The 19,072-nt window shown below is 40.6% G+C and overlaps 1 protein-coding gene across 1 annotated transcript in view; it reads right to left on the reverse strand.

The window, feature by feature from the left end:
• The window catches only part of NEB (nebulin), a 207,481-nt gene that overhangs the window by 145,435 nt on the left and 42,974 nt on the right, over positions 1-19,072 (reverse strand). Inside the window, exons 27-40 of the mRNA XM_059393958.1 lie at positions 18,084-18,191; positions 16,123-16,221; positions 15,255-15,359; positions 15,061-15,168; positions 13,301-13,612; positions 12,990-13,196; positions 10,154-10,258; positions 9,380-9,487; positions 7,185-7,496; positions 6,004-6,210; positions 3,861-3,965; positions 2,504-2,611; positions 1,060-1,371; positions 152-358 (exon numbers count right to left, since the gene is read on the reverse strand). Coding sequence (XP_059249941.1) covers positions 152-358; positions 1,060-1,371; positions 2,504-2,611; positions 3,861-3,965; positions 6,004-6,210; positions 7,185-7,496; positions 9,380-9,487; positions 10,154-10,258; positions 12,990-13,196; positions 13,301-13,612; positions 15,061-15,168; positions 15,255-15,359; positions 16,123-16,221; positions 18,084-18,191 — 2,403 coding nt within the window. The remainder of the gene's footprint in view (positions 1-151; positions 359-1,059; positions 1,372-2,503; positions 2,612-3,860; positions 3,966-6,003; positions 6,211-7,184; positions 7,497-9,379; positions 9,488-10,153; positions 10,259-12,989; positions 13,197-13,300; positions 13,613-15,060; positions 15,169-15,254; positions 15,360-16,122; positions 16,222-18,083; positions 18,192-19,072) is intronic.

The following is a 19,072-nucleotide window of genomic DNA, read 5'->3' on the forward strand; positions in this document are numbered from 1 at the left end:
AAATGGTGAGGGTTATAGAATTCCCCCTCCCACCATCGCCACCACCCCACCACCGCCACCACAACCATCAGAAAGATAAAAATGCGGACGATTATAGCAGCACCGCCAGGGTCAGGTGTTCTGGGGCTGAGACCAGCAGGGGAGCGCCTACCTTATCCATATTCAGTTTGTTACTTTTGTTAAGTGCTTGTTCCATCGTGTCCATGGCATAGGTGAACTTCAGCTTCTCAGGGTGCTGGCGATACTTCTTCTCACTAAGGATCTCTCCAGCTTTCTTTGCTTTTTCCACCTCCAGTGACTCTATCGGGACCCAGCCGATCCCCCTCATCCAGTTGGTGAAGTCGGATTTGTATAGATTCTTTACAATGAAAAAGGAAATTTTCATTTCAGAAGGAGTCAGGGCTTGGGTTTCTTTGGGTAGATGATTTACTCTTCATCAAAAAGAAAGAAAAAATGAGGGAGAAGAGAATCCCCTGCTTTTTATGCCCTACCATCTTTTGGAAAAAAGAATTTTAAAAGCGACTGCATTCAGGGGCTCCTGGCTGGCTCAGTCACTAGACCATGTGACTATTGATCTCAGAATTGTGAGTTTGAGCCCCACATTGGGTACAGAGATTACTTAAACATAAAATCTTAAAAAAAATAAGTGATTGCATTTGTGGTAGTTTTGAACTGGAAAAACTGATCCAATAATTCCTTTCTAAAACTTAACTTTCTTGAAGGAAAAGGTAAAAGGATTTTACATAGGAAAAGATACTACATTGCACCCATTTGTGTCTCTTAGTTTTTCACAGAATACATCATGTACTTGTGTCTAATACACATACACACACATGCACACGCACAAACACACAATAACCAAAACAAATTTTAAAGCTATGTTATAGTTCAAATGAGTGAAATTCTAAAACTCTAAATTCTGGAGAGGATCTCTAATTATAGTGAGTCTGGCCAGGTTTAAGATGAGGTAAATGGAACTGCCAAGTTCTTGTTCTTCCCTCCCATCAGCTAGAAATGGATAACTAACTCTATGCCAATAAGCTGTTGGCCATTACATACATCGCTTTGGATCTGCATTGCATTCCTGGAATGTTCCACGTTCAAGGCATCAGGTAGCAGAGTGTAGCTGTGGAAGGGTTGTTTGTAGTTGGCGTTGGTAACGACCTCCTGAGATTTCTTGGCTGCTGTCACGCTGAACATGTCCAAGGGTGTGTGATACCTGGTCTTGCTGGCTTCATAGCCCTTTTTGTACTCACGATCTGATTGTATCTTGGCCACATTCATGTAATGAACCAATTTAGGATCATCCTGAAGACTGAGAAATCCAATTTGCCTGCCTTTGGCTTTCTCATAAGCCTCCTTATACTTGAACTATATGAAAAAGAAGGACAGACAGAAGTTTGACAGGGTCAATTATAAGAAATACTGAAGTGTTAGACTGAATCTACATAACAGATTAAGCAATAACCAAATTTGGTCTGAATCCACGTAACATCTAAATTTTTTAGAATTTTTAAATAAAGAACTGACAAAATATTTCTAATGGAGGGACCTGAGATCTGCTCTGGGGATAATTAAGAACGGGATAATGTGTGGTTTACATCTAGATTATTCATAAAGAGATTCTTTGAATATTCTCAAATGTTCCTGAAAAGTTTATTAAAGATTTGGTGTGTATTTTTTAATGATCTATTTCCAAATACTTTGCATTGCTTTAAAAGTACTTGCATAGGGCGCCTGGGTGGCTCAGTGGTTAAAGCCTCTGCCTTCAGCTCAGGTCATGATCCCAGGGTCCTGGGATCGAGCCTCGCATCGGGCTCTCTGCTCCGCAGGGAGCCTGCTTCCTCCTCTCTCTCTGCCTGCCTCTCTGCCTACTTGTGGTCTGTCTGTCAAATAAATAAAAATCTTAAAAAAAAAAAAAAAGTACTTGCATAATCCTGAATAAAGTTTAGCAAAGCTCTTATACAATTTATTTTTATTGGACTCCAAATGAATGAGTTTTTACTCTATCAAGGTATTATATCAATTCATATGAAAATAAAACTTAATTTCTAGAAAGTAATTATGTAAGTAGGAAAGTAACTAAAATCCTATCATTTAATCTATAATTCTTCCTGGTTTTCCTATTTACCAGATTTTTTCTTTGTGAAAATTATATTTAAAAATTGTATTCTTTTAAAAACTTGGAGGCTTTTTAAAAATATAGTGACATTTTGGAGAAAATCCAAATAAAAAGCAGTTTCCGAGTTCATAAGAATGATACCAATGACAGTTGCAACTACTTCACGATTTAAAACAAAGAATTTTCTTCTTTGCAGCAACTGTATTGAATTTCTAAAGATTTTAAAGTGAAGTAATATAAGAAAGTCATTGGCACTTATGCTGTTGGGAAATATTTTTATATTACAATTTATTTATTTCCTAATACAGCTCACAGCCTCGCATACCATGTAGAGATTTTAAAAATATAAAGAAAAGTTTTCTACTTTCAAATTATACTTACATCACTAGCAATATTTCTTGAACTTTTTGCAGCAACAATTGGAATAGCATCTGGTCTCAAATCATAGCCCTTAGCAAGAGTCTTCTTCCAGTCTGCTTTATAATGAGACTTGAAAAAAGGAAAGAGTATTTTATTATTTTATTATTCTACTTGAACACATTTCTATATTTTCAAGCTTTTTTTCTAAACATGGAATACTTTAATTTTCTTATACTTTTTGTGATGAAACAATTAATACTCATAGAGAGGTATGAAAACTAAAATAAGAAATTCAATACCACCCAGATTTAATCACTCTTAATGTTTAAATATTACTTAGGAAAGCAGGGAAAGTTTTTAAATAAAAGCATAGAAATGAGTATAAAAAATGTTTATTTGGAGATAAAAGAGAGCCTAAAATTATAGGGAAAATGACTATGTCATCTTTTAAGAAATGAATGATTTTATCCAGGTTTATGTTTTTAAATTAGAATTTACCAACTTTTTTTTAAAGCAAAAAGTAAAAATTCATAATAGTGAATTTAAAGATCACCACCAATTATGTACTAGACTACCCAAAAGGCTCATTACATGCAAAAAGAGAGTTTCTCAAGAAAATTACAATAAACTTTCATACTAGTTTTAATAACTGAAACAAGATTATAAAGCAATATTTGTCCTTATTATAGACTCTTCACTACTGTACTTTCCAATCTTGTGTATCTCATTTTGTTTCACTTTTTAATAAGTGCAATATCACCTACTAGATTAATTTTAAAACCCACCAGTGAGTCATAGTCCACAATTTGGAATAGGCTGTATCAAATGAAAGTCCCATGTTCCATGATAATGGGCCAGTCTTTAGACCGTTGATTCAAAAACCGGCCTGCATATGGAGGGCAAGACGAAACTGAACAAAGAGGGAGCCCACAGATTGGTAGGTGGCTGGTTTAATAAACAAGAGAACTTACATACAAGGCTTGTCTTGGGCAGCCACAAGACAAGCTCTCCTCACCTGCCCACCACAATCTCAGAAGTTTCTACAGAGGCCTTAACTGAGTTTAGTCCCATCTACCATTCAGATGATCTCCACAGCCTACTTCTCTAGCAAGGCTGCGTCCCTGAAGATGGTTCCCACTCTGAAAACGGTGGGCAGAGTGTACATCCCAAGGGCCACCGAAGGGTTGAGGAGCCTCTCCCGGGTCTAGCTCACAGGTTAACCAGCGGTCATGTCTTCTCAACGACCTCCTCGAACAGAGACTCAAAAGATCCACACCCAGTTTGCTGCCCTTAAAATTCTCGCTGCTAGAGTTAGACAGAACTGGAAAGAAGAGGCCCGTGTTAGCAATCTTAGACGGGTACCAGCCCAAATACTCACATCACTTATGTTGAGGGCGTTGACCTTGGCCTGAATAAACTGAGGCAGTTCAGGGTCCATAGTGTACTTGTGCTTCAGTTTCTCCCCCTCCACCTTGTAGTTCAACTAAAACAAAGGAGGCAGAATGCAAGTGTCATTAGCTGACATAATGTCAGTTTTATCAATACACCCCCCTTTAAAAAGGAAGGTTATCACTTGTGTTTTTCCGTATCCAAGCCATATACCTATAGTACTACATGGTAGGGTGTTCCAGACATATCCATCTGCTCATTCCACCAGTATTTATTGGACAGCTCTACGGGCCAGCTAGGGTGATAGGTTTGTTTCTGCCTGTAAAGTGTTGACAAAGGCAGACATGGCCTCTTAAAAGTTACAGTACAGTCAAGGAGACAGAAAATAAAAATATAAACTATAAGATAGAGCTAGAATGTGTGATGTGTTGTAAACAGAACAACTTTGGGAAAGAAACAAGGGTGATCAGCAAAGGAGATAGTCTTTATGCTCAGCCTTGAAGAGAAGGGAGGGGTCCAGGCCGAAGCAGAGCACTTGGGGCCCCAAGTCTGGAAAGAGCAAGGCCAGCATGAGTGACGGAAAGCAGCCTGTGTCACAGGGCTGAAGTGTGCCGAAGAGGAGAATTAGGATGGGGAGCAGGGCCACAGAGTTGAGGGTCTTTTCAGCCATGGTAACAAATTTAGCTTTTAAGTTCAAGGAGAAGTTACTAAGAGGTTTTAAGAGGAGCTGTGATTCATGTTTTAAGATAGTTCTTCCAGTTGTCACGGGAGACCCCAGGCAGGGAGGCCAGATACCAGCTTACTACAGTTGTCCCCATGAGAGACAGGGAAACCCTAACCAACTGCCAGCAGCTTAATGACATGCAAGTGTCCCACGGGACGCTGGGAGAGACCGAGGTGCCCTGATGCTGGGACCACGCACGGAGGCACCAGTAATGACATTCAGGTTTCTGGCAGGAGTCACTGGGTAGATGTTGATGGCATTTATTGGGATGGGGTAGACAATGAGTGAATGTCCCATTCTCCTAGCTGACTGGAAAACCACAGCGAGAACAAAAGAAATCAATAGAGTCTCCATATTCATTACTACTACAGTAGAGCTCATCTCAAAATACCCGTGGTAATGTGACAACAGAGACTGGCCTGAGAAGAAAATTCATGGATAATTCTTAAATCTGAGCCAAGCAGCTTCCAATATCTGGGGCTAAAAACACACAAACTCTTCTTTTCTTTGCTTTTTACCTCCTGCTCTCTTTCTGGTGGAGGTATTTTAATGGAACTCTGAAATTACCCAATGAGGGAAAGCACTGAGCATTGTAATTAGGCTCTGGCTAAGAATAAGGGTCCAGATAGACCTGGGCTCCAGAATGAGGCTCAGCTGACTCTGAAAGTAAACTCTTCCTCCTCCCCAGAGGCCTCTCTCTGGCTTGCCTTTCAGAACATCCAGCTCTTACGCAAGAGGATTAGGACATTACGCCTTCTCCCCTTGCAGCTAGGTAGAACTGTTGCAACTCAGAGGAATGAATAGCTTGGTTTACAATTCAGATGGAATCACAGATGATAACAGTAATCGTTTCATTTCACTTCAAGTGTATAATGGTAGGGGTCTGCTTGTAAATAGCACAGATTCTCTACATTTGGAAAATAAAGCAACTTTGGAAAATCCTCCTTCTCTCCCCCTTATACTCTTTGTTCAAGTTCCGCGCTGTTTCAAAACTAAGACCTTTTCTATCATATCCCTGAAAGCAGTTGATAACGCTAACACAGATGCACGTTCACATGTTGAATTAAGAGGGATCGTGGAATGGGGGTTACTCATGGATAAATGCTTTTTAAATTTTGAGAGAGAGTGCACGTACACACTCAAGTGGGGATAGGGGCACAGGGAGACGAGAAGAGAGAATCCTCAAGCCATCTCCTCGCCAAGCGCAGAGCCCAACACAGGGCCCAATCCCAGTATCCTGAGATCATGACCTAAGCCAAAATCAAGAGTCGGCTGCCTAACAGACCAAGCTGCCCAGGCGCCGCTGGATATCTGTGATAATGTGCCAACAGAGTCTGGTCTGAGAAATAAAATCCACAGATAATCCCAGGTGCCCCTGGATAAACACCTCTGAAGGGAAACCACTTACATCGCTTAGCTGCTTTGTGTTCTGCTGAGCCAAAACCATGCCCATGGAATCGGGCACACTTGTGAACTTGATGGTGTCTGGATGCTGTCGATACTTCTTCTCATTTAAAGCATCACCTGCTTTCTTGACTTTCTCAACCTCCAGAGAACCAATAGGGATCCATCCAATGCCCTTGAAGAAGTTGTTATACTCGTCTTTATACACGTTCTGTAAGAGAGTAATCTCGTATGAGGAGATAGCCTGCAGAATATTCAAAGGGTGTCTCTGAAATCTGCAATTCTGCCCAGAGGAAACGAGTAGAACCCCTTCCGGCATGCTCATGTCTGAGAGGAAGACTTTCACCACGTATGTGCCACTGAGCTTCTTACCCAGAATTTGGTAATAAGAAAAAGTTCTGTTGTTAGAGTGCATTATACAACATAGCGGGAATCTAGGCCACATATTTCCATGGCTAATGCTAAAAAAAATTTTTTTGTCTCTTTTGACAATAAATTGGGCTTTCTTTTTGATTTCACTGAAAACCCCATGACTTTGAATTTCACCAATCCCGTCCGCCTAGGCTATTCATGATCTCAGCTGGGGAGAGACACCTTCGTTGAGCGATAATAAATGAACACCGTACATTCCCTCACAGAGGATGATTCTTGCAGAAATCTGGTTCCTGCAGAAGGAAATGCCCTGAATATTAAACAGCCTCCCCGTGCAGCTCTCCATGAATCATGCTGCAATCACAAAGCTTCCCTGGTTCATTCTAGATGACTTGTCACATAGATTAAATCAGAGTGTGATTTTTAGTTAAAAAAAGAAAAAAAACTTTCCTGAATTCAGAAAGAAGAGAGAATACTATTTTGCATTCTATATATCACCATTAGAGCCAGCCTGCCAAGAGCAGCTACTTCCTCTTGTAGAGAACCAAGGGTTTATACACTTGATGGAATATAGTTTTACCTTTGATCCACAAGTTAATAAAGACAGTATCAATGATTACAGTAGGAGCACAGAAAGCCAGCAACAACACAGCTTGTCTACCAGGCCTCTGTTTTAGTCTTTCAATAATGACTGTTTATTTTAAAGTACATTTTTCAAATATCTTCCTGTATTGTGAAGTTTACTAAAACAGGAAGAAATGATTATCCCTTAAGTACCAACATTTCTGTGTCTGTTAGATTATATATACTCACATCACTCTGAATCTGATTCACATTCCTGGTATGCTCGAGACTCATGGCATCAGGGAGGTACGTGTAATGGTGTATGGGCTGTTTGTAGTTGACGTTGGTGACGACATCCTGGGCCGACTTTGCAGCAGTAATGCTAACCATGTCCCCTGGGGTATGGTAGCTGGTTTTGGTGTTCTCATAGTTCTTCTTATATTCACGATCTGACTGCATCTTTGCCACATTCATGTAATGGACCAGCTTGGGATCATCCTGGAGGCTTCTGAAACCCACATGCTTCCCCTTTGACTTCTCATAAGCTTCCTTGTATTTATACTGCAAAGGCAAAATTTGGTTAGCAAAGTCCTAGGCACTGATAACATTAGATGTAGTTAAGTATATTCACATGCAAGGTAACTTAAAACATCGTCGCTTTCTGGAAGAATGTACCAGAAATGCAAAAAACAAATGCAAACCCACCCACTCCCATGTGCCCCAGAAAGTTCAGAGTGAAAACATTTATTTCCAACACTGCCGGATCACAAATGGGTATCATGATAAATTCAGGACCAGTTTCTAAATCCTACATATGCATTTGCATGTAGAACCTTACTTAAAGCCATCTGAATTTTCATGCTTGATATAAATAAGACACATTCCAAATAAAAGGCCAGTACCTCTTGGTTTCCTGGGATGTGAATTTTCCCAAAATTCACCACAGTATGTTATCATACATCACAGAACATTAGAAATTATTGAGAAAATCTTCCATTTGCTGTTCCCATTGGCTGGGTGATAATGTTTGCAACAGATGCAGACGACACTCTAAAGGTCTACATGCAAGTTCACACTCAGTGTCCTTGGGGTTGGGGGATGGAAAACTACTGTGTTGTCTCAGGCTCGTGGAATAAGGTTAAAACAAAACTCCTCTTCTTTCTAGGTGGCATCAAATTAGATGCTGCATAGACAGGTAGACCCTCCCCACGCATTTCTCAGAAGCTACTTTCCAAGCTCGCTGCTGAAGCGGCTGCAGCGGAACTCGGGAGCTGCTGCAGGGCAGGGCTGGCTGTGAGCTTCTCCTGCACAGTAAAAACCGCACCGTCCAGGCTCCGCAGCCCAACGTCTCTCGCTGCTGGAACTGGCGGTGGGGTGTAGATGGAGTTATACTGTAGGTAATAGGACGAAACCTTAATTTTTATGCAAGAGAACTCAAATCCACTTAAACTCTGCAGACACTCTGCTCCTGTCATTTATGCACTGATTTGTAAACAAGAATGTAGCAGGCAGGGAGAAAAATATATTATATGTTTATAAAAAATTAAAAGTTAAAAAAAAAAGAATGTAGCAGGCAGAAGGACTATCAAGACATGTCTAGGCATGTTAGAAAAAGCTCTGCTCAAGGTCTAAGGCAAAAACAAAAAACAAAAAAAATAAACCTCACACTATAGACTTGCACTTAGTCCTTAAGCTAGAAATTTACTTCACAGTGGTGCATAAATCTTTGAGGAACATGTTTTCCGTGACATCCTAATAAGGAAAGCTGTAGAATTCTTACAACCTTAGCTCCCATGTGGTCTGTACACACAGGTGGTTTCTTTCTTTTCTCCAACCGTGATTGTAGCCCCCAGAATAGTGCGCGGCAGCGAAGCCTACTGGGCATGCGTGCTTTTTGAAATTTCGGATCTTCAGTGACGGGAAAATGTATAAGTGCATTACTTTTCCTAATACAGATGACATGGACATCAATTTACATACACAAAATTATGTTCAAGAAAAATGGGTCTTTTCCCATTTGGTTTATAAAATCTTTACATTTTATCTAACACCTTTTCAATCTTTTATTTTTTTTCTTTTCAATCCTCTTAATACCATCATAATGTAGGCAGTCATCTGAATTTAAAGTGTTAGTGTCAGTTAGGGTGTTCTCACTGAAAATAAATGTGGGCCGTCAGGGAAACGTGTCAGTAAAGGTAATTTGGCCTATGAATCAAGGGAGAAAGTGGCTGTCAGATTTCTGACAGCTCCACCAAGTGGGGTCAACTGAAAAGAACCACGGAATGCTGAAAAAGTGACAGGTTTTCAAAACAACATTTTGTGGAGAATTTCAATGTCATTAATTCAACATATTGTTTTCAATGTGGTATCATTTAGGCCAGCACACATTTGATTACTTTTAAAGCAGGCAATCACCCAACATTTCACCTAAAATTTGTACTCACGTCACTGGCGATGTTTCTGGATGCTTTGGCCGCAGCGATGGGAATTGCATCCCCCAGCACATTGTTCCCCTTGGCTATTAAATCATGCCAGTCCCGTTTATAACAGACCTGTGATGTGAAAAGGAAAAGGATGTCAGCATACTGTGTATTAATCAGCTAAAGTGATTCTTAAATTGTGGGGATTGTTTTGTTTTGTTTCTAGATACAAGCTAAAGGAATCTCCTACAGTCCATTCTGCTTCGGGAAAGTCACATTAGCGAATGTCACACTTTGTATAGCATGAAATTATAGGACACCGCACCAATTATTCACCCAAAGCGAAACTGGAGTGGATCTAGAGGAGTGGAATAAAGGTTCTGGTGTGTGGGGACCAACTAGAGAAAATGAAGTCGTCCGCTCTTCTGAAAGGAAGGTCAAGGGAAGACCTGGTAGCAAGTTTCAGAAATGTCAGGTTTGTTGTAATGAAAGGATTTCATTAATTCTTATCTCGCTGCAGGATCACCTTCCCCCACTTGCAAAACTAGGAAAACTAAATCAAAGTTTCAGAGGAATAGATGTTGGGCTCCTCGTAAGGGAAAATGTTACATCCTTTTGAGTTGTCCCACCCTTGAAAAGGCTGACTTAAGAAGCAGAGGGCCCTCATCATGGGATAGGTTTCATAAGGAGGTGTGTGGAAAACTGACCTAAATCATTATCAAGGCCCCATCCTGTTCTGAAATTCTACTGTTGTGCCATCATGTCTGGACTTCACACCCCATCAAAAACCCTACTCACATCACTTATATTGTAAGCATTGCACTTGGCCTGGAGAAACTGAGGAAGATCAGGACTCATAGTGTATTTATGCTTCATATCTTCCCCTTTAGCTTTGTATAAGATCTGCAACACAGAATCACAAAATTAAAATCCATTACCCATAGCACAAAAAAGGAAAATGTTTTAATTGCACATTTAAAGGAGTTATTCCCTAGCACACCATTCCCCCAGTATTTCTATTGTTAAGAATCATCAAAACAGGGGTGCCAGGGTGGATCAGCAGTTAAATGTCTGCCTTTGGCTCAGGTCATGATCCCAGGGTCCTGGGATCGAGCCGTGCATTGGGTTCCCTGTTCAGTGGGGCAGCCTACTTCTCCCTCTCCCTCTGCCCCTCCCCCTTTTTGTGTTCAAGTGCTCTTGCTCACTCTCTCTCTGTCAAATAAATAAAATATTTTTTTAAAAACCACCAAAGGTATTTTCCCATTTTTAAAGAACTCAAGCATTTTGTTATCTTTAGAAAGATCTAAAACTCTGTATTAAAACAGAGAGAAAAATAGAAAACAGAGAACTTTGACTGCTAGAGATGAATGGAAAATAAGTTCAAATATACAACCCTAACTTGAATAAACAGAATTCACCAAAGCCAGCAAAATCCAGTCTTTGCTAGTAGAGTCAACAGTTCTTAAAGTCTTGTTTTTGGTTTTTGATTCCCAGAAAATGGCATTTAGAACGAGTCTTTCACTTCTGCTAAAAACTTTCCAGTTATAATTATAAGAGTAAAATCATATAATAATCTCCTCATAATATGAAGACCCTTATATGTAAACCTAATGTACATAAAAGGTTTACCATTTCATATTGACCCTATTTTATCCTTTTACAGATGTCAGAAAGACATCTAGGTGCATGATATAGAACTTGTATTGTATCTTTCTCTTGGTAATAGAAAAGAAAGAAACTGCTTAATTTCTAAAGTCAACAATACAACTGGAATCACAAGTAGCTTTCCAATGTCTCGACTATCGTTGACCATGGAAGCCCTCAGGCACGTTTATGTGGGCTATCACACATAAACTGCTATGTCTGTATCACAAAGTCTAAGGAGGCTGATATCTATTTGAATCCTCCAATACTAAAAAAATTTCTTCTGGGCACCCAAGAGCTATCTTTACTTCCTCACTGCCTTTAGAAACCATAGCTAAGCATTCAGAGAATCTCATCCAGTCTACCTTCTACACATCTCCTTTGCCATTGCTACTGACTCAGTTGAGCTCCAAATGAGGCTTCTGCTGGATTTCTGTAGCAGCTTTTAATCTATCTTCCTAGGCCCAATCTCTCCCCTCACCAATGCAGTCTCAGTACTCCTTGTCAGAGCTGTCTTTTAGAACACAGACCCGATAATTCAACTCCATGGATCAAAATCTTCAATACCTCCCATTACCTAGCCCACAAACTCCAAAGTACAAGTGGGCACCCAAGACCCTCAATGATCAGGTAACAATCCCAAGCCTTTCGTTGTCTTTCCATTCACTACCTCTTGTCAGTCATTATGTTTTTTTCATGCCAAGAATGTATCCTTGCCTATTTGCCTGGGAAGCCCTGGCGTGTGTACTTGGCTTGTACTTGGCACATACCTCTCTTGTAGCATTCACCTCTTGGTATGGCAATGTTCTAGTTCTATCCATGCTTTTGTTTCATACTCTTATAACCTTGTTGTATCCTACAACTCACTAATCCCCGCCTACATCATCTTTATACCATCAGAATATGATACAATGCCGGGCACAGGGAAGGTGTTCAAAAACATTCATTCAATGAATTAATAAATGAATGCTTTCGATGTCCCTTCAATTCTTCTATACACTAAACTTTCCTTTGATCTGACTTTAGCCAGGTCATATACATCGTTCTTGGACAAGCAGGCAAAAAACATACAAATCTCCAAGACTTAAATTTTTAAAAGCTTCTATAATAATTGATGTATGATGAGTTTTAAGAAGTAAAACCACATATTCATGTGAATTATTTCCCAGTATTAGTATTTTATATATGAAAAGCAAATATAAGCAACTTAATATAGAAGTGAGTGTGATGAATTTGCTACTTTAAAGTGTCTGGAATTTGGGGTGCCTGGGTGGCTCAGTGGGTTAAAGTCTCTCCCTTTGGCTCAGGTCATGATCTCAGAGTGCTGGGATGGAGCCCACAGCAGGTTCTCTGCTCAGCAGGGAGCCTGCTTCCCCCACCACCCCCGCACCGCCTGCCCCTCTGCCTACTTATGATCTCTGTCAAATAAATAAATAAAATCTTAAAAAAAAAAAAGTGTCTGGAACTTAAGTCTAAATTTTGCATGTGTACGCACATGTGTAGTATGAAAGTGGATAAACATCACAAGTTTATCCAACAACAGAGTATTTCAAAGGCAGCTAAAAAGGAAGACATCTTAAAAATGAAAATAAACAGCAAGATAAAAGAAAAAGAAAATGGGAGTGTGCAAACTGAAAATAATTGTTGTGGTCTGTGTATTGTTTTGCTTTGTTTTGAAGCAAGCTCCACACCCAGCATGGAATCCAATATAGGGCTGGAAACTCACGACTCTGAGATTAAGACTTGAGATGAGATCAAGAGTCAGACACTTAACCAACTGAGCCACTCAGGGGCCCCCAAACTAAAAATAATTGTATTTATTATATTATTAAAATAACAAGTAAATATAAATATATATAACTAAAAAAATTATTATTTTCAATTAAATAAAGTAAAAGGAAAATTAATGGCTCAGAAGAATAAAAATTTTGAGATGCTATTTATTTCATTAAAGCCTCCCTCCATTCTTCGCCCCCCCTCTTGTACTTACATCACTAACTTGCTTTGTGTTCTGTTTTGCCTGGACCATCACTGGGGAGTCCACAATGCTGGTAAATTTGAGGGTGTCTGGGTGTTGCCTGTACTTCTTTTCATTCAGGGCATCACCCGCTTTCTTAACTTTTTCTGCCTCCAGACTGCCAATAGGTATCCAGCCTATGCCTTTCATCCAGTTGTTGTAGTCTTCCTTATAGGCGTTCTACAGCAAAGGGACAAAAGAGGAGTAAGTGCCTCCAGCAGTGAGTTCTCACGTAGGTTCTGCCCCTGGAGTAGGGATTGTCTTGGGGAGTACGTGTCACTTACATCACTCTGTATGTGCATTATATTTTTAGACAACTCCAGGTCCATGGCATCAGGCAGATAGGTGTAATGATGGAGCTGATGCTTATAGTTGACATTGCTGACAACATCCTGTGCTTTCTTGGCTGCAACAACGTTGAACATATCCTGGGGTGTGTTATATTTTGTTTTTGTCTTCTCATAGTCTTTTTTATACTCCCGATCTGATTGTAGCTTAGCCACATTCATAGAGTGAACCAGTTTAGGATCATCTTGGAGACTCAGGAAGCCAACCATTTTCCCTTTGGCTTTTTCGTAATCTTTTTTGTACTGAACCTATGGGAAACAAAAGTGGGCAGATCTTAAAATGTAGTTATGAAGATTTTACCAAACAATGAGGCTATGACCTAAAACACTGAGCTTCCCAGAAATTACTTTAATAACCAAACAATTAGATATCCATTTGTATACAGTCTGAAATGCAGCCTGGTAAAATTAAAATGCTACAGAGAGCCCATCTGATTGGCTGTCACTGCTTTGGCCACCTGAGAGAGGTCGGGGTAGGAGCACGGCCAAAAATCGAGTCTGTGACAAGGTAAAGTTAAGTTCCTTGTAGAGACAAATGAAAAGATGAACATTCTGCAATCTTTATTAGTTATATTGTGCTGCTACAGGAGACCCCAAATAGCTGCCTAGGTGAGTGGTGGTAGAATGTTAATGAGTCTTTGGATATTCAAAGGGAGACCCAGAGCCAGTTTATGTAAACATGAATTGGTTCTGAGTAATAAAGTGAAAAGAACTGACCTTGCTTGGGAGATCTGGGAAGAAGCATGGGAAACTGAAAAGCAGAGATGTGAAGGAAGGTTTGTGTGTGTGTAGGGGTGGGGAGGAGCTGGAGGATAGCACCCACAGAGAAAGGGAATGGGTAAGGAATTTTGGATGGTAGGGCTTTTATAATTCAGTTGTAATTTATTTACATCAGTGCAATGTCAACTTCACTTCAAACAATCAATGAAGTTGTGTTTGGGATTAGGGGAACCAAAAGACAGGGTTGTGTCCATCTCTGGATCGTGTGGACCAGAAAAACAAGGGGGTCCAGGGCATGAGAGTTCAGGTGAGCTAGAGCAAAATCACGGTGGGCAAACCAGGAGCCAGAGGTGATGGAAAGACAATAAACCTTAGAATATCTGCAACAAGCAGGGGGGAGGGTATCCCACTTCCTTGAGGTCAACAGGTGGGGGTTTGAGTCAATTTGATTTGAATCTCAAAGAGGAAAGTAACTAGTTTGTGGCTGGGTTAAAGTAAGATAAGGAAAAGAAACAAAGACAAACAAAATTTCTAACTTTCATGGAACCTAACAACTGCTATGAACCTTAGGGCCAATTCATCCATCTCTGGAAGCAATGAAGTAAAAAAAAATTAATAATAAGGGGAAAGAGGGAATTCATATAAATTAAGCAAGTTTGGATCTTACTAGCAGGAGTCTATTAAGACTTAAAGAGTGAGTGATTTGTTTATTTCTACAAAGGGAATAATGTGAATTTGTGCAGAAATACGGAGGAGACCTTTAATTTTGGGCGCCTCAATAGAATGAGGTCAGTAAAGGTTACACAAATCCTTACCCCCGGGAAAATTTAGATCTGGTTAGGGAATTTTCCTTTCTAAATAGTTTTCAGCAGGACTCACTTCCAGCTGGGGAGAGCAGATGTGATGACTTCTGGACAACAGGTCTACCCCTGCCCACATGTTCTAGTTACACACTGGCAACCATCGGAAGGACTTACGTCACTTGCCGCCTGCCTGGCAGCTTTGGCAGCTCTGATGGGAATTGCGTCTGATCTCAGGTCATATCCCTTCTTGCTCAAATCTTTCAAGTCTGTTTTGTACATATTCTGAAAGAAAAAAGTCGTCTGAATGTAACCGAGGCCCATTTGGAAAGGGCTTCATGCACAATCAGTAGCCGAGCTCATGGGCACACCTCACTGATATTGTAGGCATTAACTTTAGCCTGGATGAACTGGGGCAGGTCCGCTGGCAGGCTGTATTTGTGAAGAATTTCTTCTCCTTTGGCTTTGTAGGCAACCTGAAAGATGAAAAGAAATGCATGAACCAACAAGTAGGGGAAAGGGTTGAAGGACACAGGAAAATAATCTCGGAACAGATCACATGGCACAACGGTGCTTTTCATGAAAGACGTTCTCTGGGTCATTCCCACATTCACCTGCAAAGATCTGTAGGCCTTCAAGGTCTCATATGCAATGCTCAGGATCTTAACCTTGTGCCAGTTCAGCTTTGGCCAAGGTCCCTCAGTATGTGCTAGGAAGCTCGGAACTCCAGTAAGAGCACCTCACAGAAGTTAGCCCAGGGAGATGACCTGATAAAGATGTTAACCTGTAGACACTTTTCTGAGCACAGAGAAGGCTGATCAGGTGGGACGCAAACCACCTGTGGGTGACAGATAGGACCCTAGGGTGGATTTTAATCTACATGATTCATGTCTTAGCTCTTACAGTGTAACTCCTCTGTAAGGTGTGTTGTCAGTATTCATTTTCCCGGTCTTCCCTAGAAATGGGCTTGTAGTGTTTCTTGTCATCAGGAGAAGCCCCTGACCTTCTCCTTGGGAAGCGACATTAGATGGCTGAAAGGACAGTCAGCACAGCATACATAATACTCAAAAGACTGGAATGAAGTGTGCTTACTAAGGAGCCGCTGGGAGAGGTACACATTTGCTCATGTAACTGGGTCTCTTCAGACTACGTAAGAACTGCAGGTAATCAGCATGTTTAGAATACAGACATACTGGTATGAGTCAAATGTATTAAAATACAGATAGAGTGAATACTTACGTCACTTCTCTGGGCCTGGTTGATTTTCGACTGCACTATGATCGGGGCATCTTCAATTGAGGTAAACTTCAGAGTGTCCGGATGTTGGCGGTATTTTTTCTGTTTGGTGAATTAAAACAAGAGAAACAAGAATATTACTTTCATGAAGGCTAATACATAAAAATCCTTGAAATTTATTTTGGAGGGACAAGGATTTTTCTGGATTTTAAAATATAAAAATACTCGGTTCTTGGCTGGCTTGAAGGAAAAGATGAATACAATATAAAATCTGGTGTTTAAAAAATTGGCTTAATTTTGGATGGTCTGGGACAGAACAGACCAATACAACTTGCAGGAACCAGACAATTCCTTGCTTGTGAAACGAAAGAGGGTACTCTCTGCTAAACAGAACCCAGAAACAACACAAGGTTTACTAAAGGGTTACCAGAAAGGCATGGGAGGATATTTGGAGTGTCTTTTGCGTGACACTAACAGGCTTTCAGGTGGCTGTTGCTCGAACTGAAAGAGGCTCTCTGGTTGAGGGAGGAGGGATCGAGGAATTAGGGCAATAGCTAGGGGTTCCCATAAGAAAGGGAGGACTCTTGTTCTATAGCCTCTGTGTGGTCAGTACACAGGTCATCACTAAAGCACTGAGGAGCTACAGGAGAGAGGACAATGGAAGGTGTTCCAATAGGAAGCTGGAAACTTCTAGCTACATTTCTAGATCTTTCTCCACCTACTTCTTCTTTTAGTCTTCTTGCTTTGTGCATGTTATACATCCCGCTCTGTGTATGAAGAAGCATCACTCAGCTTCAGACTTTTGAAAACCACCAACCCAGAAGAACTTTCATGAAAAACCTCTGGGATAAAATGTTGCTCACCAAAAGCAAGGACAAGCACAGAACAACAGAAACTTGAGTGTGAAGACAACCTTCACACAGCACCTCTGTCCCTTCTTTATACAGGCTGACCTCCTTGATGATGGGTTCACCTGACAGCAGTGGGAATGTTCCACTGTTGAAGAAGGGACAGAACCTGGCTACGTAAAGAGTGCAAAGTCATCACTCCTTTTCCTCAGACTCAATAATAACTTATAGACGACTTCAAGGTCATCCAGAATAGGACACAGGGTAAAATACTTTAAGGAAAATTTCTGTAATATTCATTATATGCATTATTCATAAAACCAGAAAGTGTAAAGAATCTGTGTGTTCACCAACTGGACAGCCAAAATGCAATACAGCTACAAAGGAACACTAACTCAGCAATAATGAGGAATGAATTGCAGACATAGGCAGATACATAGATGCGCCTCAGAAACATGGTGATAAATGACAGAAGTCCGATGCAAAAGAAAGTTCTAGAAAAGTACAACTATAGAGAGAGAAAGCAGATCTCTGGTTGCCTGGCATTGGAGATGGGAGCAGGAATTTTCCAAGAAAACTTTGATATACTAGCAGCATTTTAAGATTCAATCATGGTGATGACTGTACAACTATATGAATGTATTAAAACTTGCTAAGGTGTACACTTAAAATACATGAAATTTGTGGTATGCAAATTAAACCATGAAAAAGTTGTTTAAAATATTTTTTTTTAAAGATTTTATTTATTTATTTGACAGAGAGAGATGACAAGCAGGCAGAGTCAGGCACAGAGAGAGGAGGAAGCAGGCTCCCTGCTGAGCAGAGAGCCCGATGCGGGGCTCGATCCCAGGACCCTGAGATCATGACCTGAGCTGAAGGCAGCGGCTTAACCCACTGAGCCACCCAGGTGCCCTAAAATATTTTTTTCATGAATGGTTAACATCAGTGATTTTGCTGATGTAAAGCTTATCTACCTGGATAATTCATGCCTGTGGTAAGTGCTTTTTTCTCAGCCACACTGCTAGAGAATGAAGCAGTAAAAGGAGGCACTTCTATGGTTTGGGGCTTTAACACATCACATTCCAACTCTCTCTGTGGCACACGGGATGGCTTTACCTCGTTCAGGATGTCTGAAGCTCTCTTCACCTTTTCCATCTCTAAGGACCCAAAAGGTACCCAGCCACAACCTTTCATCCAGCTGTTGTAGTCAGCTTTGTACTCGACCTAAAACACCAAGAGAAAGGTTACAGTTCTCTGCTCAGCATCATCCTTATTCACAAAATCATTAACAATTTACCCCAAATGATGTTAAGATTCCTGACCAGCTTCCTTACTTCATACATTAAGGTTATTTATTTTTTAAAGATATTACTTAGTTATTTGAGAGAGACAGAGTGCAAGCCGAGAGTGGGGGTGAGGGACAGAGAGGGAGGGAGAAAAAGAATCCCAAGCAGACTCCGGGCTGAGCATGGAGCCCAGCGTGGGGCTCTCTCTCAGACCCTGAGATCATGATCTGAGCCAAAACCAAGAGTGGGACATGGAACTGACTGAGCCATGCAGAAGGTGCCCCATATGAAGGTTATTTTAAGTATTTCCTTGGTGAGAGACTTTAATAGCCCTTAGGTTATTACTGTTCTTCTAGCTGGTCTATATTCTATTTCATCTTTATTTCTAACTGAAGGGAAGTATGTGGAACTCTAATTCCAGGCTGGACAAGTGCTATATTTAAAGCTATACTTCAAAGAATAAATAAAATAGTTATATTTAGATAATCAAATGTGAGATGTCTGCTCCCTGGAACTCCAAGTATTTTGTTTCTTTGGTCAAATTAGGACTGATGGCCACACTGAAGACAGATAATTTTGCTCATTTTCTGATAAGACTTGAAAGTAAGTTTTGCACTATGTGTTTGCGCACACTGCCCTTCATGTGTAACAGTTAGCTTAGGAGTGTTTCTACACTGGCTAATGATCCACTTTAAAATGGTTGCACTCAGGAGGACCTGGGTGGCTCAGTGGGTTAAGCCTCTGCCTTAGGTTGGGTCGTGGTCTCAGGGTCCTGGGATCGAGCCTCACATCTGGCTCTCTGCTCAGCAGGGAGCCTGC

This window comes from Mustela nigripes, chromosome 3 (genome assembly GCF_022355385.1).
Source record: "Mustela nigripes isolate SB6536 chromosome 3, MUSNIG.SB6536, whole genome shotgun sequence".
NCBI classification, from domain to species: domain Eukaryota; kingdom Metazoa; phylum Chordata; class Mammalia; order Carnivora; family Mustelidae; genus Mustela; species Mustela nigripes.